The sequence below is a fragment of the Coloeus monedula genome (genome assembly GCF_965178545.1).
Source record: "Coloeus monedula genome assembly, chromosome: 3".
Lineage (NCBI taxonomy): Eukaryota > Metazoa > Chordata > Aves > Passeriformes > Corvidae > Coloeus > Coloeus monedula.
In genome coordinates, this window is record NC_138783.1 from 41,617,457 (window position 1) to 41,636,197 (window position 18,741).

At 39.9% G+C, this 18,741-nt stretch overlaps 1 protein-coding gene across 1 annotated transcript; it reads right to left on the bottom strand.

Moving 5' to 3' along the window:
* Nucleotides 1–12,511: 12,511 nt before the first annotated feature.
* Nucleotides 12,512–17,106, bottom strand: MMP7 (matrix metallopeptidase 7; the record flags this gene model as incomplete). The annotated part of the gene is made up of 6 exons (XM_082277807.1): nt 12,512–12,534; nt 13,053–13,214; nt 13,746–13,871; nt 15,993–16,141; nt 16,248–16,471; nt 16,999–17,106. 6 exons carry the CDS (start codon nt 17,104–17,106, stop codon nt 12,512–12,514), a joined length of 792 nt encoding a protein of 263 aa, XP_082133933.1.
* Between the last annotated feature and the right edge of the window lie 1,635 nt (nt 17,107–18,741).

Here is an 18,741-nt window from a genome sequence, read left to right on the forward strand (position 1 = left end):
TTCCTACACTGAGAAGGAAACATTCTGGGAAAATTTAGTAGGACTAATCATGCACTTTTGGTACATGGTGTAAATTATGATTTCCCATATAGATTCCCACATAAAGATTGGTGAGAGGATTTTTTCCCCCCCAATTTTGTATGACATCCAGTGTCAGGGAGCAGCAAGAATGGGTGCTGAGGGTAACCACAGGAGCTCACCTGGTGCAGTTCCACAGGACCTGAGCAGGGCAGGGTGGTGCTAGAGACTGGGTCCACCAGCAGCCTCGGACAAGGTGATGAGCCTGATCCAGGGAGTCCAGTTGGGAAAGAACAGCAGGAGAGGGCTTAGAAACAAGGCTGTTGTAAGTCTAATATCATTCCAGGGGACTTGCTACCACCTTTGTCAGTCTGGAGTCCCTTTAGCAAAACCAGTCTCTAAATCAGGGCAGCTGGGGACAGGCACAGCTATGCTGCAGCTCAGGTGGGGACTGAAGGCTCAGGCAAGAGCTGAAATTGAGCTGCTGGATGAATGGGCATAGACATATGGATGGAGGTCACAGGTGAAGTTGGTCAAAGCTTGTTATTGCCAGTTAAGGCTTGCCAGAGCACTCTGACAGGAATTGCCTGAAGGCAGTTCTTTCAAAGGTACAATCTGACCTCCTAGAGGAATGTCCTTGAGCTGCAAGAGTTGTTCTTATGTTGTTGAGGTAGATGTGTAACTGCTAGAACATTCACACAAGGACTGCAAATTAAAGCCTCACAACAGAATTGTCAAAATTCATGGATCCTAAGCATAAACATCTCAGATCCTTTTTATCCATGAGAAGTTAAAATGGCTTTGGGGAGATGGTGAAGGTGAAACAAAACAGGTCCAGCATAGGGTTAACACACAAGAACGATCAATGAAAAACCAGAAACATTGAGTTGGAAGAAGGAAAGATGTTTTTATTCATGTGAAACCTGATCCTCAGGAAAGACCTACAAAGGCAAACCTGGGAACCCGAAGTACCAATTCCAGTCAGTGTTCAAAACTGTGGACTCGGTATTTGCTCATTAAAAGTTTTATGAGCCCTGTCATTTTCTATACATCTTGTCAGTTAGTAACCCATTGTTGTGCCATGGAAGTTCACTTCTGTAATCCATCATCTCTCCTAACTGACATACTTGATGAGCTGTCTTACTCTCTTAAGGAACATTAATTTAGGTTACAACCAGAGCAGTCGCTCCCAGCCTTACAGATCCCACTTTTAAATTAGTTTTTATTCTCCACCCCAAAATGCCTTATTCCAAACATAATAGATGACACCTTGCTTCACATCTCATGTAATTTTTATAATCTTACTCATCAGAGTTAGAGCAACAGTGCTATCTTACAGCAAAGTGTTTCAGTCAGGGAAAGACAGGAACATGCAACACGTTTTGCTGAAATACTAGCAAGGGCAGCTTTAATCCTTGCTTCTTCGAAATGCAAAGTTAACACTTGAGCTTTGTAAAAGGAGAGATAAGAACACAGGTTGACCAAAGTGTTAATCTCCTTAATCCAGGCCATTAGCAAACCTGGGTTTCTTCATGCAATTTGTTTTTTTTAAAGTAAGGAATTAAGTTCTCAATTGTATTGACACAACCGGGATGAGCCATATTTTGTTAAGAATCAGTGCCCACATGAAGCCTCAGCACCTTACGGTGTCCATTGCTACAACTATCCTGACTTTCTTACCAATCTGTTGGTTTGGCCTTGCATTATTTGAGTTTCATCAGCTCAAAGAAGCCTGAGCCCTAATTCTGGCCTTTGCAGGTCATGCATGACTGCTGCTGTTGCAAGGAGTATTTAGCTCTCTTGTATTGTACTGGGGCTGGGGCTGGCTTGTGCTCACTGACTTTTAAAAATTTTTTGGTTTCTTCTTCTCTTGTGTTTGGGAAGGAGGAGGATCCTAGTGCCCTCCTTGTTTCCATTACGCATTCATCCGTGCCTGTTACGAAGATATTGCTGTGTTAATTTTTGTGAAAAAAAAAGTTCCAGAGTTCAGTAAGATTCCAAATAAAACTTCCATTTGAAGAGATGCTGGTTCCAGAGAAACTAATCTGGCCTCACTGTAAACCTACTAGAGAATTAATGACATCAAGGCCATTTACTGAGTTAAAAAAAAAGAAAAAAAAGCTTTCAAATAGGGACTAGAAGAGTCTGCAGAAGACAATTCGACAATTCAATAAAAAATATTCTTTCTTTATATTTCTGTTTCTAGTATATTCTGGAAAACAATAATTGTCCTTTTTCCCCCAGCTGACTATTGTGTTGATATTGGGTTGGGGAGGATTTCTACTTTTCATTTCTTGAGCAAACACATAGGTTGAGGAAACAGTAGATATACTAAGAATACTTATTACTATAATAACTACTAAAAAAGTAATATTAAATGATGATGTTATTTAAAAAGAAGTGGGGCAAGCAGCTTTGGCTGATGTTGTCAGAGTCCAGAGGAACTGGATAATGCAAATGGGTGCACTGCACTGACAGAGTGGCCAGATAAACTCTTTGCTTTGGGATAGATGCTCTTAGTTGAATATGACAAAGTCTCCCTGCTACTGCTTCTGGCCTCTATTTGCATTGATCCTAATAACAAAAATCCCGAAGCCAGTCTGATTAGGTGTGGTGCATTTGTTAGCTTAAGCTTACTAGGAGCTGTAGTATGTGTCATCTCACAAGTTGGCATGGCCTTGCAACTAAACAAGTAAAAAACTATTTCAGAGTGTGGTTTGGAAACATGACTAATATTTATCTGACAGATCTTTTTACAACAGTCCGTGTTTCATCTCTTTTCTCAACACTTTGAGTAACATGAAGATGTCACACTAGGCTTTGAGAAACATGACTTTTATGCACTTCTTTTCTATGCATTGACATTTCTGGGAGAAGTGTGCCTTCAAAAATCATAGCAGAGGGCAAGGAAAGAATACCATAGATGTTTAAATTCCCAGTGTAAGTCTATGAGTCTCCTCTAGACAGTATTCTCTTCCTGTGCATTAGTTGCATTGTATTATCTGATTAGCAGCCTCTCTTATTCAAATATTGATGTTATTCTTTTTATTCAAATAAAAATTAAAATAATCAAAGAAAGATGCCAAATAAGATTCAACTAAGAAGGAATTAAAAGAGTGCTTTGCCAGCTCTCAGGACATAATCTACTGCAGAGACACCTGAATCATAAAAAATTATCTTACATGCTTTGTCAAAATTTAGGTTGTACGATGACTTTGGGAAGTTACCAAGATATTTTTATAAGGCACCAGTATTGTCTTGTTGTCATTGACTTAGATTTATGAGTTTCTGAGAATTGGAGGAGGATTAAAATCTATATAATGAAATATTGGAGGAAAGCTATTTAACTATTTAATAAAGTCTGCCCTGGATTTCATGCACTATGTGGTAATACTGCTATTAATAAATCCAGAATAGCAGCCATATTCATCTTCAGATGAATCTATAGGGAATTCCATGCCCAGTGAGTGTTTTCTAGGAGAAAAAAATGTAAGATGGTGAAATGTTTTCCTTTAACAGCCTTCGGTGAAAATTTACAGAAACAGAGAAGAGAGCATCCCAGCTGTGGACTTGAAATGAAATGACCCCATCCTGAGGTCTGCATGGAGTCCATGTGCCACAGGCTGAACTCGGTCTCCTGCCTCATCCCACTGACTCAAGGATGTTGGCCCTTGTCACAGCCACTACCAACATTCTGCCCACTGTGACATGGCCACCTCAGCACTGGGGGAGCCAGGGCTGATGGAAGGCCCAGAAACATACAAAATTTCTTTTAAAAAACAGCTACATTAAAACTCCACAGTTAAAGCACTCAAAAATTCCCAAGATGAGGTTTTGTCTGCCAAGCCTGGCTTTTTCTGATCTTCATTACCATCCCTGTCTCTACTGTTCAAACTTCTCTTTTTCTGTTTGAAAACAATCCCTATATAATTTTTTTGTACGACCAATACATTGTTCAGAGTCCTATCTAATAAGCTTGCTTTGCAATCTTTTTGCTTCTTTTAAAAGTGTTTGTTGATTAGTATAAGATGTAATTGTTTTTATTTTTAAATAGCCAAGCTTTCTAGATCAGCTGCAAAGAATTCTTAACATTAGACTGTGTTCATTCAGAACTTAGTACTCTGTGACAGTGCATTGCAAGGAAGGCAGCATTGAGCAGTCTACTTCAGTGACAGGGCTGCCAAGTTTTATTCCTTTTTTTCCTAATTTTTAAAATTTTAATGTTATTGAGTATCCTGAAATAAGATGGATTTTCTAGTAGGTTGCATATATGTTGTTTTTTGTTCTTATTTCTGTTGAGGAAAAACAGTTGAGACAGGTGAATCAGTCCTGATGTATAAAACACAAACCAAACTCTTTCTGAAGGCCGGAAATACTGTTTGCGGCTTAGCAGCTGAAAAATCGGTAAATTATGTCTGTCATAGAGTTCCATGCTCTCACTATTGATGGTCTTAAAACGCTTTCATCCACTTTAACTGATCCTATTTCCAGATAGTAATTATGACTGATGACTTTTAAGCAAAGACTGCAGATATGTCTGTTGCTGCTATGAAAAGGCATGCAAACTAGGTCACTGCTGCAGTATGCTGGAATGTGAGTCTTCGTTTTGTGAATGTTTTAGATTCCAGAGGATTCTGCTTCTGTTTCTGCTCAAATCTGCCCTAATAGTAAGATGAAATATTTATACTGGAATTAGTTTGGCCATGCCATCATTTTGTTTGGTGCACTGGGTCACCTTTAGGGGAATTAACAGTTTGTGAGCTGCAAACTCATTTGGGGTTTTGATGCACTGCTTGTTGTGAGCACAACAATATTGGCACACATGGACCAATACTGGAACAATGACACAAAGTAGCTGGACAACACATTCTCCTGAACCAACGAAGGTGAAATATCAGACTTTGGTCCTGAACTGAAAAAATGTGCTGCAGAACTCAAGAAGGCAAAAACCAGTATCACAAGAGACTGTTTTCCATCAGTAATTCTTGGTACTTTGAGATAGCTTTTCCCAATATCTGAACTTCTCACTGTGATTGCCTGTACATCCATCTTCTCTTAATCTCATTTTTTAATTTAAGTCATTTGCTGACACAAATTCCTGGGAATCCTGAGGTTAAATGACAACAATCCTTTTTGGCACCTATTGGGGAGTTTGAAGGGTTTGAGATAATGACAGATTTCATTGGAAATGAAATGAAATTCAGTGGCTTGAATTCATAGCTCTTCTTGCTATTTAGCTGTTGATTGACAGGCCCCTGTGCTTGCTTGCCTGACTGTGTATTGGAGCCCAGTGCTCATTAATGGCTACTTTTTACTTTTGCTGCTTGCTGTAATGTTGTGCTGCTTATCATCTGACTCTGCTGAGCCTGGGAACAGTTTGATAACAGCAAGGGAAATGTGTCTGGGCTGGCAGATGGCTGGGGCATCGCTGCTGTCTGTATTGCAGTGCTGGACAGGCTGGAACTCTGGTGGGAACTCGAATTGAAGGGGCTGTGACCTGTGGATGAATTCATTCAAGAGCAGGACACCCTGAAGCACCTGTGGCCATGGCCAAGTCCCCACCACAACATATCTCAAAGCGTCTATGGCTGTGATTATGGAAGAGATTGTGGCCCATGCTAAAGAAGGTACACTTTGAAGCATCTGTGACTGTGAATGATGCACATCAGCTTTTGAATGCACAATTTACATCATCTGATACCTGAAATTAAATTTGAAGTAATTACAAAAATGGTACTTTTTTCTGTGCTTTATAGACATAGCCTAGAAATAAAGTGCCAACAGGGAACAAGGTAACTTTCACTGTTTGTACCTCTCTCTTAGCACAAATTACCAGATGATGTGTCTGCTTCAACTCTTTAAATTACTGCTTGAAATAAAAAATGCATTGAGGCTTTTAAGCCTTGATTTATAGAACTTCTGTTTACTTTTATGCAGGTTCTTTGCATCGTTTGCTGGGTAAAAGAAAACTTTGATCTCCTGAGTGATAAATGGGATTGAAGATGTGAAAAAACTGATATTCTCAGAATGGATAAGTAGATTGCACTGTAATATATTTTATTCAAATAGAAATAGTGGCAACATTTTACATGTGAAGTTCAGAAGCTGCAGGTGTCTGGAGGAATGTCAGTCAGGTTGACAAAAATACTCTAGACACAGGATCCTTTTAAAAACAGTGGGTTTGGTCTGGTCAAGTTCTTCCAGGGTATTCACAGTAAAGTTCTTTCTAGGTGATTTTTTAGGTTGCTAAATAAACTAGTGCCAAGATACTACTTCTAGCGTGTAATTAATTTGTGGGAGATGGGTGAATATTATTTTTTACTGCTTCCTCTTCCGTAATAACAAGGAGGCCAAACGAACAGAACTGAGGGCCAATAATTTTAGATACCATGTAAACATAATGAAAACACAGCTAACAACTGAAAGGTTTACAACAGAAATTAGAGCTAAGAGATAACAGGGCAATAAAAATTTCAGGATGGCAGTGTGCAAAGGTTAGGATTAGTGCTTTAAGTGATAGATATGCTGGATTCCTAAGCACATTTTTGTTGAAACCCAGTGTTAAACCAGAATATGAAGACGGGCAATATAATGGGGGGGTGGAATTTGCATGGGCTTTTCTAAAGGTTGTATGAGAGAACATGGAAAAATGATTGAACTGACCTGGCAAGCAGCTTAGATCTGCATAGTTGGCAGACACTTCCAAACAGGTGGTCCCATTCCTCACTTTACATATATGGAGTGTGTACAAAGAGTCCCATACCCACATTTCTGTGCTGTACACATCATATAGTGGGAGCAAATAGCTCATTGGAAAGCACTGACTGTTATTTGTCCATCATCTTGATGGTGATTTGCAATGTGTATGAACCCTGAGATGTTGGAACTATGGAAGCAGCCTGATAAAGATATGATACAAACATTCTGCTTCATAGCCACAGCGAATGTGAGCAAGAGAAGTGATTTCTTCTTTGATCATATTTCTCATTATCATAAAGTATTCTACTCACTGCTAAATTAAAATTGTGTCTTTTTGCATCAGGACTGGATAATCACCTAATGGTTTGGAAAATTATCTCAAGGAGAACTCTAAGTGGTTGAGTTTTATTTGCAAAGCTAAGGCACACTTAAAAGAATATTGTGCCAATATTAGAGTAGTGCCAGCATTTTGACTTCTGTTCAAGTTATTACCTGACTTTTCATTCCCAGGAGGTAAAAGCTTAAATCTTTTTATGCAAAGAATCAATCCTCATTCCTATTTCTTGCACTGGAGGTAGGAATGAAGAAAATAATATAAGCAGAGAGAAAAAGTTAAAACAATTCTTCAGCACATTATTATTATTTCCCACCTCTTTTACTGCTCCTTCCATCCATATTTGGAACCCCTAGAAAATATTAAAAGAATTTTGAGGCAAAAATGTTTCTGATAAGCCCAATCAGCAGCAAAAGCACCATTACTATATATTTCTCTACTTTGAAGCAATGTCAGTTCTTACTGCATATTCCCCCAAATATTTAAAAATAGAGCATCATTGGGAGCATTGAAGTAACACTAGGCAGTCTCTTAATGTATTTTGCAATATTTTTCAATTTCATCCTTAACTGCTAGGAGTTGTTGTTGTTGTTGTAATCATCACGAGAGAGAAAGGCTCTGCTAGTCATAAATACTATGATTATAATGAGAATGACTGCCTTCAAGTAAAGATGAGACAGTACAGGTTCAGGCTGTTCCTGATCCTATGTCCAATCACAAATGACAAAAACATTGGTTTTCATCTTTTCCAAATCTCATTTTTGTAATGAACAAATTGCTTTTATGTTGGGGGACCATTGATCTCAGAGTACTGGTTGAACTCAGAGTGAATCACTTGTCAAAAGTTGTCTGCAGTCAGGAACACTACCATGGCACTCTCCTGTAATTGAAAAGAAAAGATATTTAACATTAGAGATTTAATTTTATCTTCTGAATTTTTGCACAAACAGCAGTTAAGGGAATGGAAAAATGCTTTTGGCATTCCCATGCTTTTGGCGTTCCTGTGGGTATTCCTACTCACACTGTATTCTGTAGCTCATGCCTGAACTTTGTAGATTGGTGTTGAATGCAAACTGGTTTTCTGGCACCACCTTACATTGCTCCTAGATATCTCTGCTTTGAGGCAAGACTTCATCTAGAGAAAGTCTGCAGTAGTACCACAGATCCCTTTCAGCCTCATTATGGCCTTTAGAATAGGGCGGTGTGCCTTGGTGGTGGGACAGTGATTCTGACAAGACCTTAAATTCTTGGTAGATAAGTAGATCCACGTGATCTTCTAGTTGAGGCAGTCACTAAAATGTTAGATGCAATCCTTATCCTGACTTTGTAGACAACGTGCTTCCTTTTCCCTACAGCAAGTCCTGCAATGTTAGCACAACTGGATAAATTTAGATGGATTCTTCCTTTGGTGTTCAGCATTTGCCACCATGCCCTCATGTTTAGTAGCTGTTAGGCTACATAAATGTATCTAAACTCCAAACTCCATTTATGAATTTAGGTCACCACTGTCATTGAATACCCTGTGTTAATGAATTCCACAACTGAATTGTTTGCTATGTAAAAATGTACATCCTTCTTCATTTAAAACCTTCCACAACATTTAATTGGGAGCGTGTTGCTTTTTGTGATGCCAGAAATATTGACTCTCTCACTACACTCAGTATAGCAGCTCTGTCAGCTCTACGTGGCCAAGTAGAAGACCACTAATGTTTTCTGTTTTCCTGATGTGGATAGACTTCCATACTTTTCTATATACCTGAGCAGCCTGCTGCTTTTCTCTATGATTCTTGTTTTATTGTCTGCAAACTTTATTTTTAGGGCTGACAGAAAATGAACAATTTTCACCCCCTAATACTTTTCCTCAACAAACAGTGATTATCTGTAGTTCTCTGTCTTGTGGTGATTCCTGCTGTAAAAATAGTTAAAACAGAGAATATTTTCTCTAGCCCTTTGCTAACATTTTTACTCTAATAGATAAACCCAAAATAATTCCATTGACGTCAATGGAACTACTTCATATTGGCGTTGCTGAAACTGAAAACACCGTACTCATGCCATTAAGAGCATCCTGTTTGAGGCAGGTTTTGTTGAAGATATAATTTTATAAAAACAAGAAAGAAAAAGGCATCTTTAAATGCTTTAAATTTGAAGATTAAAGATTTGGAACTAAATTTGCAGTTAACACTGTGAAGAAAAAGTCAAGAGGACATTACTGGGACAGGGCATACTTACACTTTTGCAGCTCATCAGGTCTTTCCCATATCTGTGAACTTTTTATGTGTGACAGCTTTAATATGCATTGCTAAGGCTGCTGATATAATTAATTTTATTCTTCTGGAATCTTATTCCCCTGTTAATACCAGATATTGCAGGTATTGACTTTGCCCTCTCAGAATATCACTCTGTGTTGATGCAGTGGGCTCAGGGTACCTAAATGACTGGGTAAGTTCCCATAATAGCTTTTCTAGATAGTAACTCTGACTTTCTTAAAACAGGAGTAGAGCTTATCCTTTATATGTGCATGGTTAAAAGAAATGTTAACACATTGGAGAATTCATTTTCTGCTCGTTGTACTATCTGGAACAGCAAAGATGCATTTAAGTATACCTTTATTTAAAAAAACAGTAGTAAAAGCAAATAAAAATTCAAATCCCCAACAAAACAATGTTGTTATTACCCATTTCTTCTTGTGTATGGAAAAGGAGGGACAAGATGCTATGTGAGTAACGTAAGGTGCTTAGAGGCACTATGTAAAAACTGACACAGGATGCAGTGAGATAAAGTGGAGAAGGAAGAGGTAGCAGCACCCTTGCTGAATCTTGTCCCTAATTTCCCCTAACGATGGCGTGCTTGCAGTACCTCCTCAGCTGCGTGCTTGCCGACGAGGAAGACGCGCTTTACAGCAGGGTGCGGCTTGCCGAGCTGTGCCGCTAGATGGAGACAGATACTGCACAGCTCCCGCCTCTAAGAGGGGTTACGTGTGCCAGCGGCAGAAGTTTTTCCCAGAGGGGAGATCCTGTATAGGAATGGAAATGCAGTAGAAGCTCAACAAGAAGTAAAATGCTGCTGGCAGCCTCATCAGTGGTACCTTTGCTGTCTCTGAGGACAAAATTCCTGGCTTTTATTTTGTTTCACTTGCTATGGAGATGCTAACTTGGCACTTCTGCCTCTCTTGAGAGGTACCCTTCGAGACACAAGGGCCTCACTGACACCTGTGCTGGCCCTACTGCAGGCCAGTCACCTCATGTGGTCACAGGAAGCTGCCTCCCAGATGTGTCCCATTTTCAGGACAGTATTCCTAGGAATACACATCTGGGTTTTATCCCATTCATCTCACTTCATATGGATATTAATTGTACACTAGATAACAAATCTGCTACTTTCAGTCAAGCATTTGTTCTCCTGGCTTCATTTGTCACCTCCTTCATTTGTGCCTCCTCCAGCATTGTGCATGGATTGTTCCACGTGTCCTTAGGAGTGGCTCTTTCTGCACAGCCTTTCCTCTCATGAAGCCTGTCTTCTATGTCTGTTTTCTCTTTATGCAGCATTAGCAAGTGACTTGAGCTTGATAAAGAGCATGGCTTGTCTGTTTTGTGCTTTGTTCCCTGTGAGGACTTTGGCCAAGGGAGCAGGGTACTTTCTGTCAACATTGCATCTTTCCAGGACCCCTCAGGTCAACCCAGGTTGATCGAGTATCCTCACAGTCCATAGACCCCTTCTTCATATTCTTCATAGCCTTTAATACAGATTGGATCTGACCCTCCATTCTGGGGCTTCAAGTTTTTCTCATACCTCAAGAATGTGCCCTCAGAATAATATCCACTTAGCACCAGCTACTTCATCTTTGAGCTTTGTGTGGAGGAAATGGCTGGTAACAGATGGGAGTGTTTTCAAAATAACGTTGATAATGACACTGATGCTTTAGTTGTTGCTCAGCAGCCTTTACATTAAGTAGACTTTTCAGCTTCTCACCCCACCCCACCAGTGAGAAGGCTGAGGGGCATAAGAAGCTGGAAAAAGACCCAGCTGGGATCCAAACTAGCCAGAGGGATATTCCATACCGCAGGATGTCATGCTTAATATATAAACTAAGGGGAAAGCTGTCCAGGGGCTTCTACTTGGGCACTGTCTGAGCATTGGTCAGCGGGTTGTGAGCAATTACATTGTGCATCATTTGTTTTGTATATTCTAACTATTATTATTGTTGTTGTTTGTTATTTCCCCTTCCTTTTCTGTCTTATTAAACCAGCTTTGTCTCCACCCACGAATTTTACTTTTTTACCCCCATTTCTCTCCCCCATCCCACTGAGGAGGGCAGAGGGAGTGAGCAGCAGTGTGGTGTTTAGTTACCTGCCGGGTTAAACAGTGTCAGTCCTTTTTGGCACCCAATGCGAGGCATGAAGGGTTAAGACAACAGATCTGACCAGAGCGTGTTAAACCAAATTTGTTATAAGTATTCATTGTATCAGTTTAATAGTCACTGGTCACAATGTTGATTTATTTGCTTTCAGAGTTGTTGTGCTTGTTCTCCGAGTTGCACTGTGTGAGCACCACGTTCCCTGCTGTGCTGTCTCTCCTCTGGGGGCTGAGTTAAGGTCGTTCCTTGTACCGGGTAACACTGGTTTAGGAGACGATAAAGATGCTGGCTGTGACACTGAGCTGGTGTTGGTGCTCCGCATCTCTGTGCGCAGGGAGCCATCTGTCGGAAACTATTAATAAATACACCTTCTACCTTGCTAATTTTGACCATTTTGAATATCCTTGGGAGAATCCGGGGGGGGGAGGGCAGTTTGGTTTTTACTGGTTTTTTGGTTGGTTGGTTTTTGTTTTTGTTTTTATGGTTTTTTTTTAAATATTTTAAAATACCCAAGAGTGTTTGAGTATCACAGAGGACAATGGGAATCCCAGTCCACTACTTCTCCAACTTGCTTCTGTGGGAAGCCAGGGAGGACGTGATGATGAAAAGCTTTTGCCTTTGGGAAAACATCCCAGCTCATACTGATGGAAGCACTGTGGAGACCTCCTCTATGTGTGAGCCGTACGGGAATCACACTGATTCTGAGGAGTCAGTACTGCAAAGTGCCAGGACATGCATAGGAACTGGAAGCAAGCCAGGAGCAGGGTTCGTTCTTACACCAGTAAATGCACACAGGCTTTTTAGGTGCCTATAAATCTATTCACAAAGATACTTGTCTGACTGTTTATCATGCATGCAGGAGTAATTTAATCCCCCAGTGAAATGCCAGAAGAAAAAAAGAAAACATTAGAAAACAGAGTATACTTTTTTTTATTATTATTGTTTGGTGAAACTGTGTAAAGTGCAAATAAATCAGTATAAAAATTCAGGGAGAGAAGGTGCAGCCCAGGAGTTTATCATCTTGTTTAGCGAGAGGATTAAAAGTGTTTTGGAACAACAAAACAATGAGATGTGAATTCTTTGGTCTTCATTAACTACTTCCTTCAAAAGTTGGATGGTTTTTTCCCTGTGGAAAAGAAGCAAAAAGAGAGACTCTACTGAAAATTGACAATGCAGACAACTATGCTTTATTCCTAGTGTTCCTCTAGCATGCCCTGAGGAAGGCGGTGCCTAAAGAAAAGCAATCTGACAAATTTTGTTCTGTGGGGTCAATTTTAGTTATGCTCCCCTGCTTCTGAGGAGTTCCTGCCTTTACTGAACTTGGTGAGTGGCACAGTAGCTCTCCTTTCCTGCCAGTAGCCCCACTCACTGAAAGAGCTCATTTACAGAGCAAGGGCCACAGGATTTGCTTGGCAGCATGCAGATGTATGTAAGGACAGTGCACTGCTGGTTTGTCACCTCTTGGTTGCAGTGGGTACAGGCTGCAGGAAACATAGTGAGGGGACAGAGTATGCAGGAGTGTGCTTTTCCCAAGTTTCTTCCCTCTCTTTCTCGTAATACGATGAGGCCCTTGCAATCAGGGAGAGTGAAACCTGTACCCCAGTAGGTTTTGTCTTGAAAAATCAAATTTCCTCGAGAGTTTACCATATAACTTCTGAATTCCTCGCCTGTCATCTTCCGGAAGTCTGAAGGTTTGTGGGTTCTGATATGAATAGAGAGGATACATCAGAGCTCCACGGACATTTGAATGAGCAAGTCCCAAAGAATGGCCAAATTCATGAGCAGCAACAAGGAACAAATTGACATCTGCAACACAGAAGCACAGAAATGTATGTTAAAGGTATGGCATTTATTTTAAAAATACAATGAATTGAAACAGCAGGAAAATTTGTATATTTCAATTCATCTTGGAATGAAACCCTAGGCTTTTGATCCATTATTGTAGAACTTTCTTCTATAACTATAATATTTTATTAAAAACCTGCTGATTCCTTGCATATGCATCTAGAGACCCAGAGTCTCTTCCTGACTCTGCTTTTAGTCAACCTTATACCTGGAAGCAAGACAATTTACCTTTTCAAAATTTATATAGAAACCAGGGGCTCATAGTCCTTGTTTAGCCTGCAAAATGTGCTTTAAATATGGACAGAACAGGCATTATGTAGCTGTTCATGGCAATGAAGGACAAATACTTAAAAAGGTAGTTGAAAAGAACAGAAATATTAATACTGAAATGGTACTGAAGCATGAAGAATTATTGAAAGCACTTCTGTAGATGTGTTCTTCTAGTATGTACAGTACTGGCCTTTCTCTTTCATATACACATGTGAGCTTTACCTTGATTGATATCTGACCATTTTTCATCATCATCAAAATGAGCATCTCCACCAAGCCCTTCTCCGGGTGCAAACGCATGGGCCAGCGTGTTACCTCTTCCATCAAAAGGATATGCATCACCATGCTCTGCATTTGAAATAAATCAATGTCATCAGATGATATTAGTTGTCATATTTAAATTCAGCAAATTGAAGCATGTTGCTGGTTTGTGCTAGTTTTGCTGGTTGCCAATCCTTAAAAAAAATCTTACAATGGCAGCAAGGTTGTGAAAATGAGAAGTGAGGCTTAGGGAACACTCTCCAAATTCATGTCTTAAGTTCAAATCTTGTATTTGATAGTTTGTGCTGCTGCATGTTTCGGAAAGAGCTGAATACTTTTTTCCTGAGTTTTTGTCAGAAGCGTGGTTCTGAGGCAGCAATCAGGGATTATTTCAGAATAAATACTTAAGGCTTGGCAACGTTGTTAACATCTGAATGCTTTCCATTTTGAAAAGTGCTGGGCAATATTACTTGTCAACATTCTCACATTGATTTTAGTGTGAGACAGTGATTTGAAATAGATAAGCATGTTTCTGAAGAGGTAAGTTCATTTATCCCCAGCCTTGAGGTATGGTCTATTACCTACTTCCATCACAGTGCAGGTGAAATATTACTGTTTCCTACCTCGAGTGCAAGAGCTGGATCAGAGTTGTACCAACTTTGAAAATTTCCCCCTCCCTCATAGTGAGTCTCTGACTTGATTGACGAGTAGTTGGGAACCCAGATGCTGTCCTGTGTCCTTTCCCCCAGACCATGTGGATGGTCCTTAGGGCACGACTAACACAGGCAGAAGAGACCTAAATCCGGTGTGTGACATGGGGTTAAAACCCATTCCAGCTTTCAGGATCATTTCTCACTTTGACTGGGACATGAAATCACCTCTTTATGGCAACATAATGTTCTTCCTATCAGTGACATATAGGCTTTGGATATTTTGGTGTTCACTTGTAGTCATCTGCTTGCAAGCCAAGTGTCTGATCTTCACCTATAGTCAATGGAGCTCTAGTTGATGCCATGATGATTTTTTGCCTTTTCTTTTATACCCCTGTTATACCTGTTTACAGCTTCTGTATTCTTAGTGCTTTTTGCCTGCATTCTTGGACTTGTTTGTTCAGCTAGAAAACGAAACATTTTAGAAGCTTTGTAGGTAGAGAGTAATGTGCCCCAGACCCCAAGGTCCTCTCCAGAACACATTCTGTAAACTAAGATAAAACCTTCCAGTAGAAGGTTCCTTGGGGAAGGAGACTCATTCAGGCCTCTCATTGGGGAATCTTTGATAGATATGCTAATTAGTAAGACCTGTAATGTTATACCAGATCTTTTGTGGGTGTGCATTGTGGTGTGCATTTCAGTGCATGTGACCTCGACGTGTGCACCTAAGAATCCTTAAAAGAAATACCATTATTTTCTCATGTAAAATCCCTCTTTTTCCCTTCTAACTGTGTTTGACTCTTAATTTTAAGACCAGGAAAAGGCATCATGGTAAACATGGCCAATGGATCTAGAGAACAAGTCAGATAACCTTAAAGGCATTTAGTTTGTCTAAGCTAAGTCAGTGTAGATGCCAGGCACAAGTTGAAGTCCATAGACTACTCCTACTAGTCCATAGACTACTCCTGATCACAGACAGACTTCTGAAATGACTCTTCTGGTCATGCCCACTTACCATGCTTTGGCCTGCACCTTGGTGCAATCTTGGGCTGAAGCATGCAATTCCTTCTAGAAGCAAATCAACCAAAAGACAATCTCTGTGGCCAAACATAATGCAACCCAGCTGCCAAAGGCTGTTTAGTGTGGGAACCAGACTAGATCTAGGCCTAAGTAAACCTGCCTTAACCTGCCTGAATCCAGCCTGTGGAGGCTGGATCTTCAGAACCTGCTGATTTGCTCTACAGAGTTCTTACCAGTAGTTTGCACTATTTATCAAGGCAAAAAGAGCCTTGAACATCTAAATTTAAGTGTCTCATTCTGGAGCTGAGTTCTCCCTTCATTTCATAGCTGTGACTCTGAAAGGATTTTTCTAATGGTTTTATACAAGTAAAACTGAATCATAACGTACAAATTTGGTGACACGATATAAAGAAGATAAAATATATGTAGACTTTGATTTAATTCGAAACTTTTTTCTTTCTTAAAGCTATGGCTATAAAAATACATGCTTTGAGTAAAATATGGACCATTGTATTCTAAAAATGACATGTATTCTCACCACGACGTGCAAATCCAATCACAATGTCTGCCTGCCCTCTGTAGACTCTTTGGAAGCGCAGTGGAGTCACATCACTCCATACCATCAAGGCCCTTTTAATTGCATCATCCACTTTCTTTCTGGGTAGATCAGATGTATAAGTGACAATCCTGTCATCAAAGAAAAACACGTTAATATTATTTAGGGTGTGAAGGAAACCCACCTAGTTAAATACAAAGCAATTCCCTTCTCCATAAAACCTGAAACATCACTTACTTGTAAGTTAAATGTGTCTTTTTCCATCTTGGAGTTCCAGGAAATGTTTGGTATTCTGCTACATCAGGCAAACCACATCTGGGAAGTGTCATTATTTTTTCTGTTTCTGTGTCTAATTTTCCAGTTATGGTCAGGTGGAAAAACCTCTGCATTTCTTTGATCCTTTCTTCTATGCTTAGGTTTTGTGTTTTTGTAAAAATCGGAAAGAATTTATCAAGATATGCCTAGAAGAAGAGAGGAAAAATAAAAATTAATACATGTATCTGTGGTGTTTTGGCAATTGCATTTAAGCTTAGTTGAATTGTTTCAACACCCTGCAGTCATGTCTAGTTTTAGTTGTATCTTTCCATTTCAATTTACCAAATTCTGCTCTCTCAGTAGTATAGACCAGCATATATAAAAAGAATTGTGATGGCAATGAAACATTGGAAGTAAGAAATCCTTTAAAGTTACCACAATTTATTGAACATTCAAATCTACAGCCTTCAAACACAGTACACGTAAAATTTTTGAGATATTTTAAAAATTACATGTTCCCCTTTATTTACCAGTTGGAACATGGTCTCTTTTTAAAGTTAGTCTTAGGATGTCTAAGCTACTTAACAAGTTTAAACTGTTTTATATCACCTCTGCCAAAACTGTTGTGGTAATGTAAGACAAGGATAATATACACAGATAGGAAAGGAATGTAGAAACTGAATCAAAAATCAGATTATTCATAATGTAGTTGTGTTTCCTCCATGTAACATACCTTTACTTTCTGAAGGTCTCTGCTGGTCCATGGTTCTGGTCTCAGTTGTACTGGAAAAGCAGGAGCCTCAGGTAGGAAGATGGCAGCACAAAGCAGGAGGTAGTACATGGTACCCATCTTGCTGAGGAGCCTTGCTGCAGCAGAAAGGGTTTGAGCTTCTGTCTCCCAAGACCAGAGCTAAAAACCCTTATATAGATCCTGATAGCTCCTAACAGCAATTACATGTGTGACTCACTTTTTGGTGTTAGTGTAATGTCATCACTGCTCTAAGAAGTAAATAAAAGCATGTTAAACAAATCTTTCCTGTAACTTCCCTGTTGATGTCACATCACAGCTAGCAGCCAGCTTTTCTGGCTCTTTTCATATTATTCCAGTAGTGAAACCACAGGGTCATAGGGAAGTTCACTTTCTGTAACTTTATCGGTACAGTTACTGTGTAATCACTTCACACTGCGCTTTTCCCATGTTCCTTATACACAAAAGCATTTTGCAACAGCCCTTTGGCTGCCTGCCTGTACCAGTCGATGTAGAGGCAGGGAGGAGATGGATGCAAGCACTGTCTCACTGAAACCACTGCCATTACCTAGGGAGCGTGAGCAGCACTGCCCGGTTCAGTAAACTTTAAGAGGCTTCTGCAGTTTTTACAGAGATCAGCAAACAGCTCTTTAAAAGTGCCCTCTAGAATTCGGCATTGCTTACAAGAACAGGTGAAAGCTCTCAGGGAAAAGAGAGGAGCGTTCCCTATCAAGTATGGATCTATCTTAGACCTCCGGCTGTACCAGTGCAATGTGATAGAGGTGCATTGAAGCACTGACAGAGCAGGGCAGCCATAACCTCCCTGGCTCCCTGATACCAACACTGGTCTCAGCTTCACCCCACTAAGTTTCACTGGATAGTTTTTGAGGCCTGGAAACACCAGTCCACAGGCTGGTTTATGATTTTTACTTCAGGGTGCACAGTTTTGTGACCATATTACCTCTAATCTGAAAGGAAAGGTGCATAACTAAGGAAAGAACATAGATACTTCTCACACTAGGACAGATTTTATGGGTATAGCTGAACATGTATTGAAGCATTTGTGGGTAATTAGCTTATTTCTGATGCACTTCTGACTGATGTGATGAGAATTGAATTTCAGAGAGATGATCTCTACCTGACATTGCTGAATTATGCAGGAGAGTACTACACAGCAATGTCTGAAACAGTTTCTAAAGGAATGATGCTGTTGCTTAGTATTGAAAACAGCCCAGTTACCAACTTGTGATCATTTCTGTATGTTTTTGTACCTTACAGAAAATCTATCCATGTCCAAATGTTAAGGCTTGATGAAAAAAATCTGAATATTTTATTGCTAGGAGCAGGTTCATCTTTTTCTTCCTCAGCAGCTAGCTTTATGTCTGACTGTGGTAGTAGAGTTGGATCTGGACCAGGTTGCAGGAGATGGGGATATGTTTCAAACACTTTGAACTCCATGACTCCAGTGTGTGGGACTGGTTATTTCCTCACAGACACAAGAGGAATCTGGAGGGCTTCAGAACTGATATACTCTTGAGCAACTTGCATATATCTTTTACTGTGCCATGAGTAAAACTAAAAAAGGAGACTTTAAACATACGAGCGTGATGAAAAAAGACAAGCTATATGTTGCATTTAATTTTCTGCTGGAAGTTTGCCAACTCTGGTCTCTTTTTTTTCTTTTTTTCTTCCCAAAAAAGAGAGAAGATTTTGAAGAACATTAGGCTT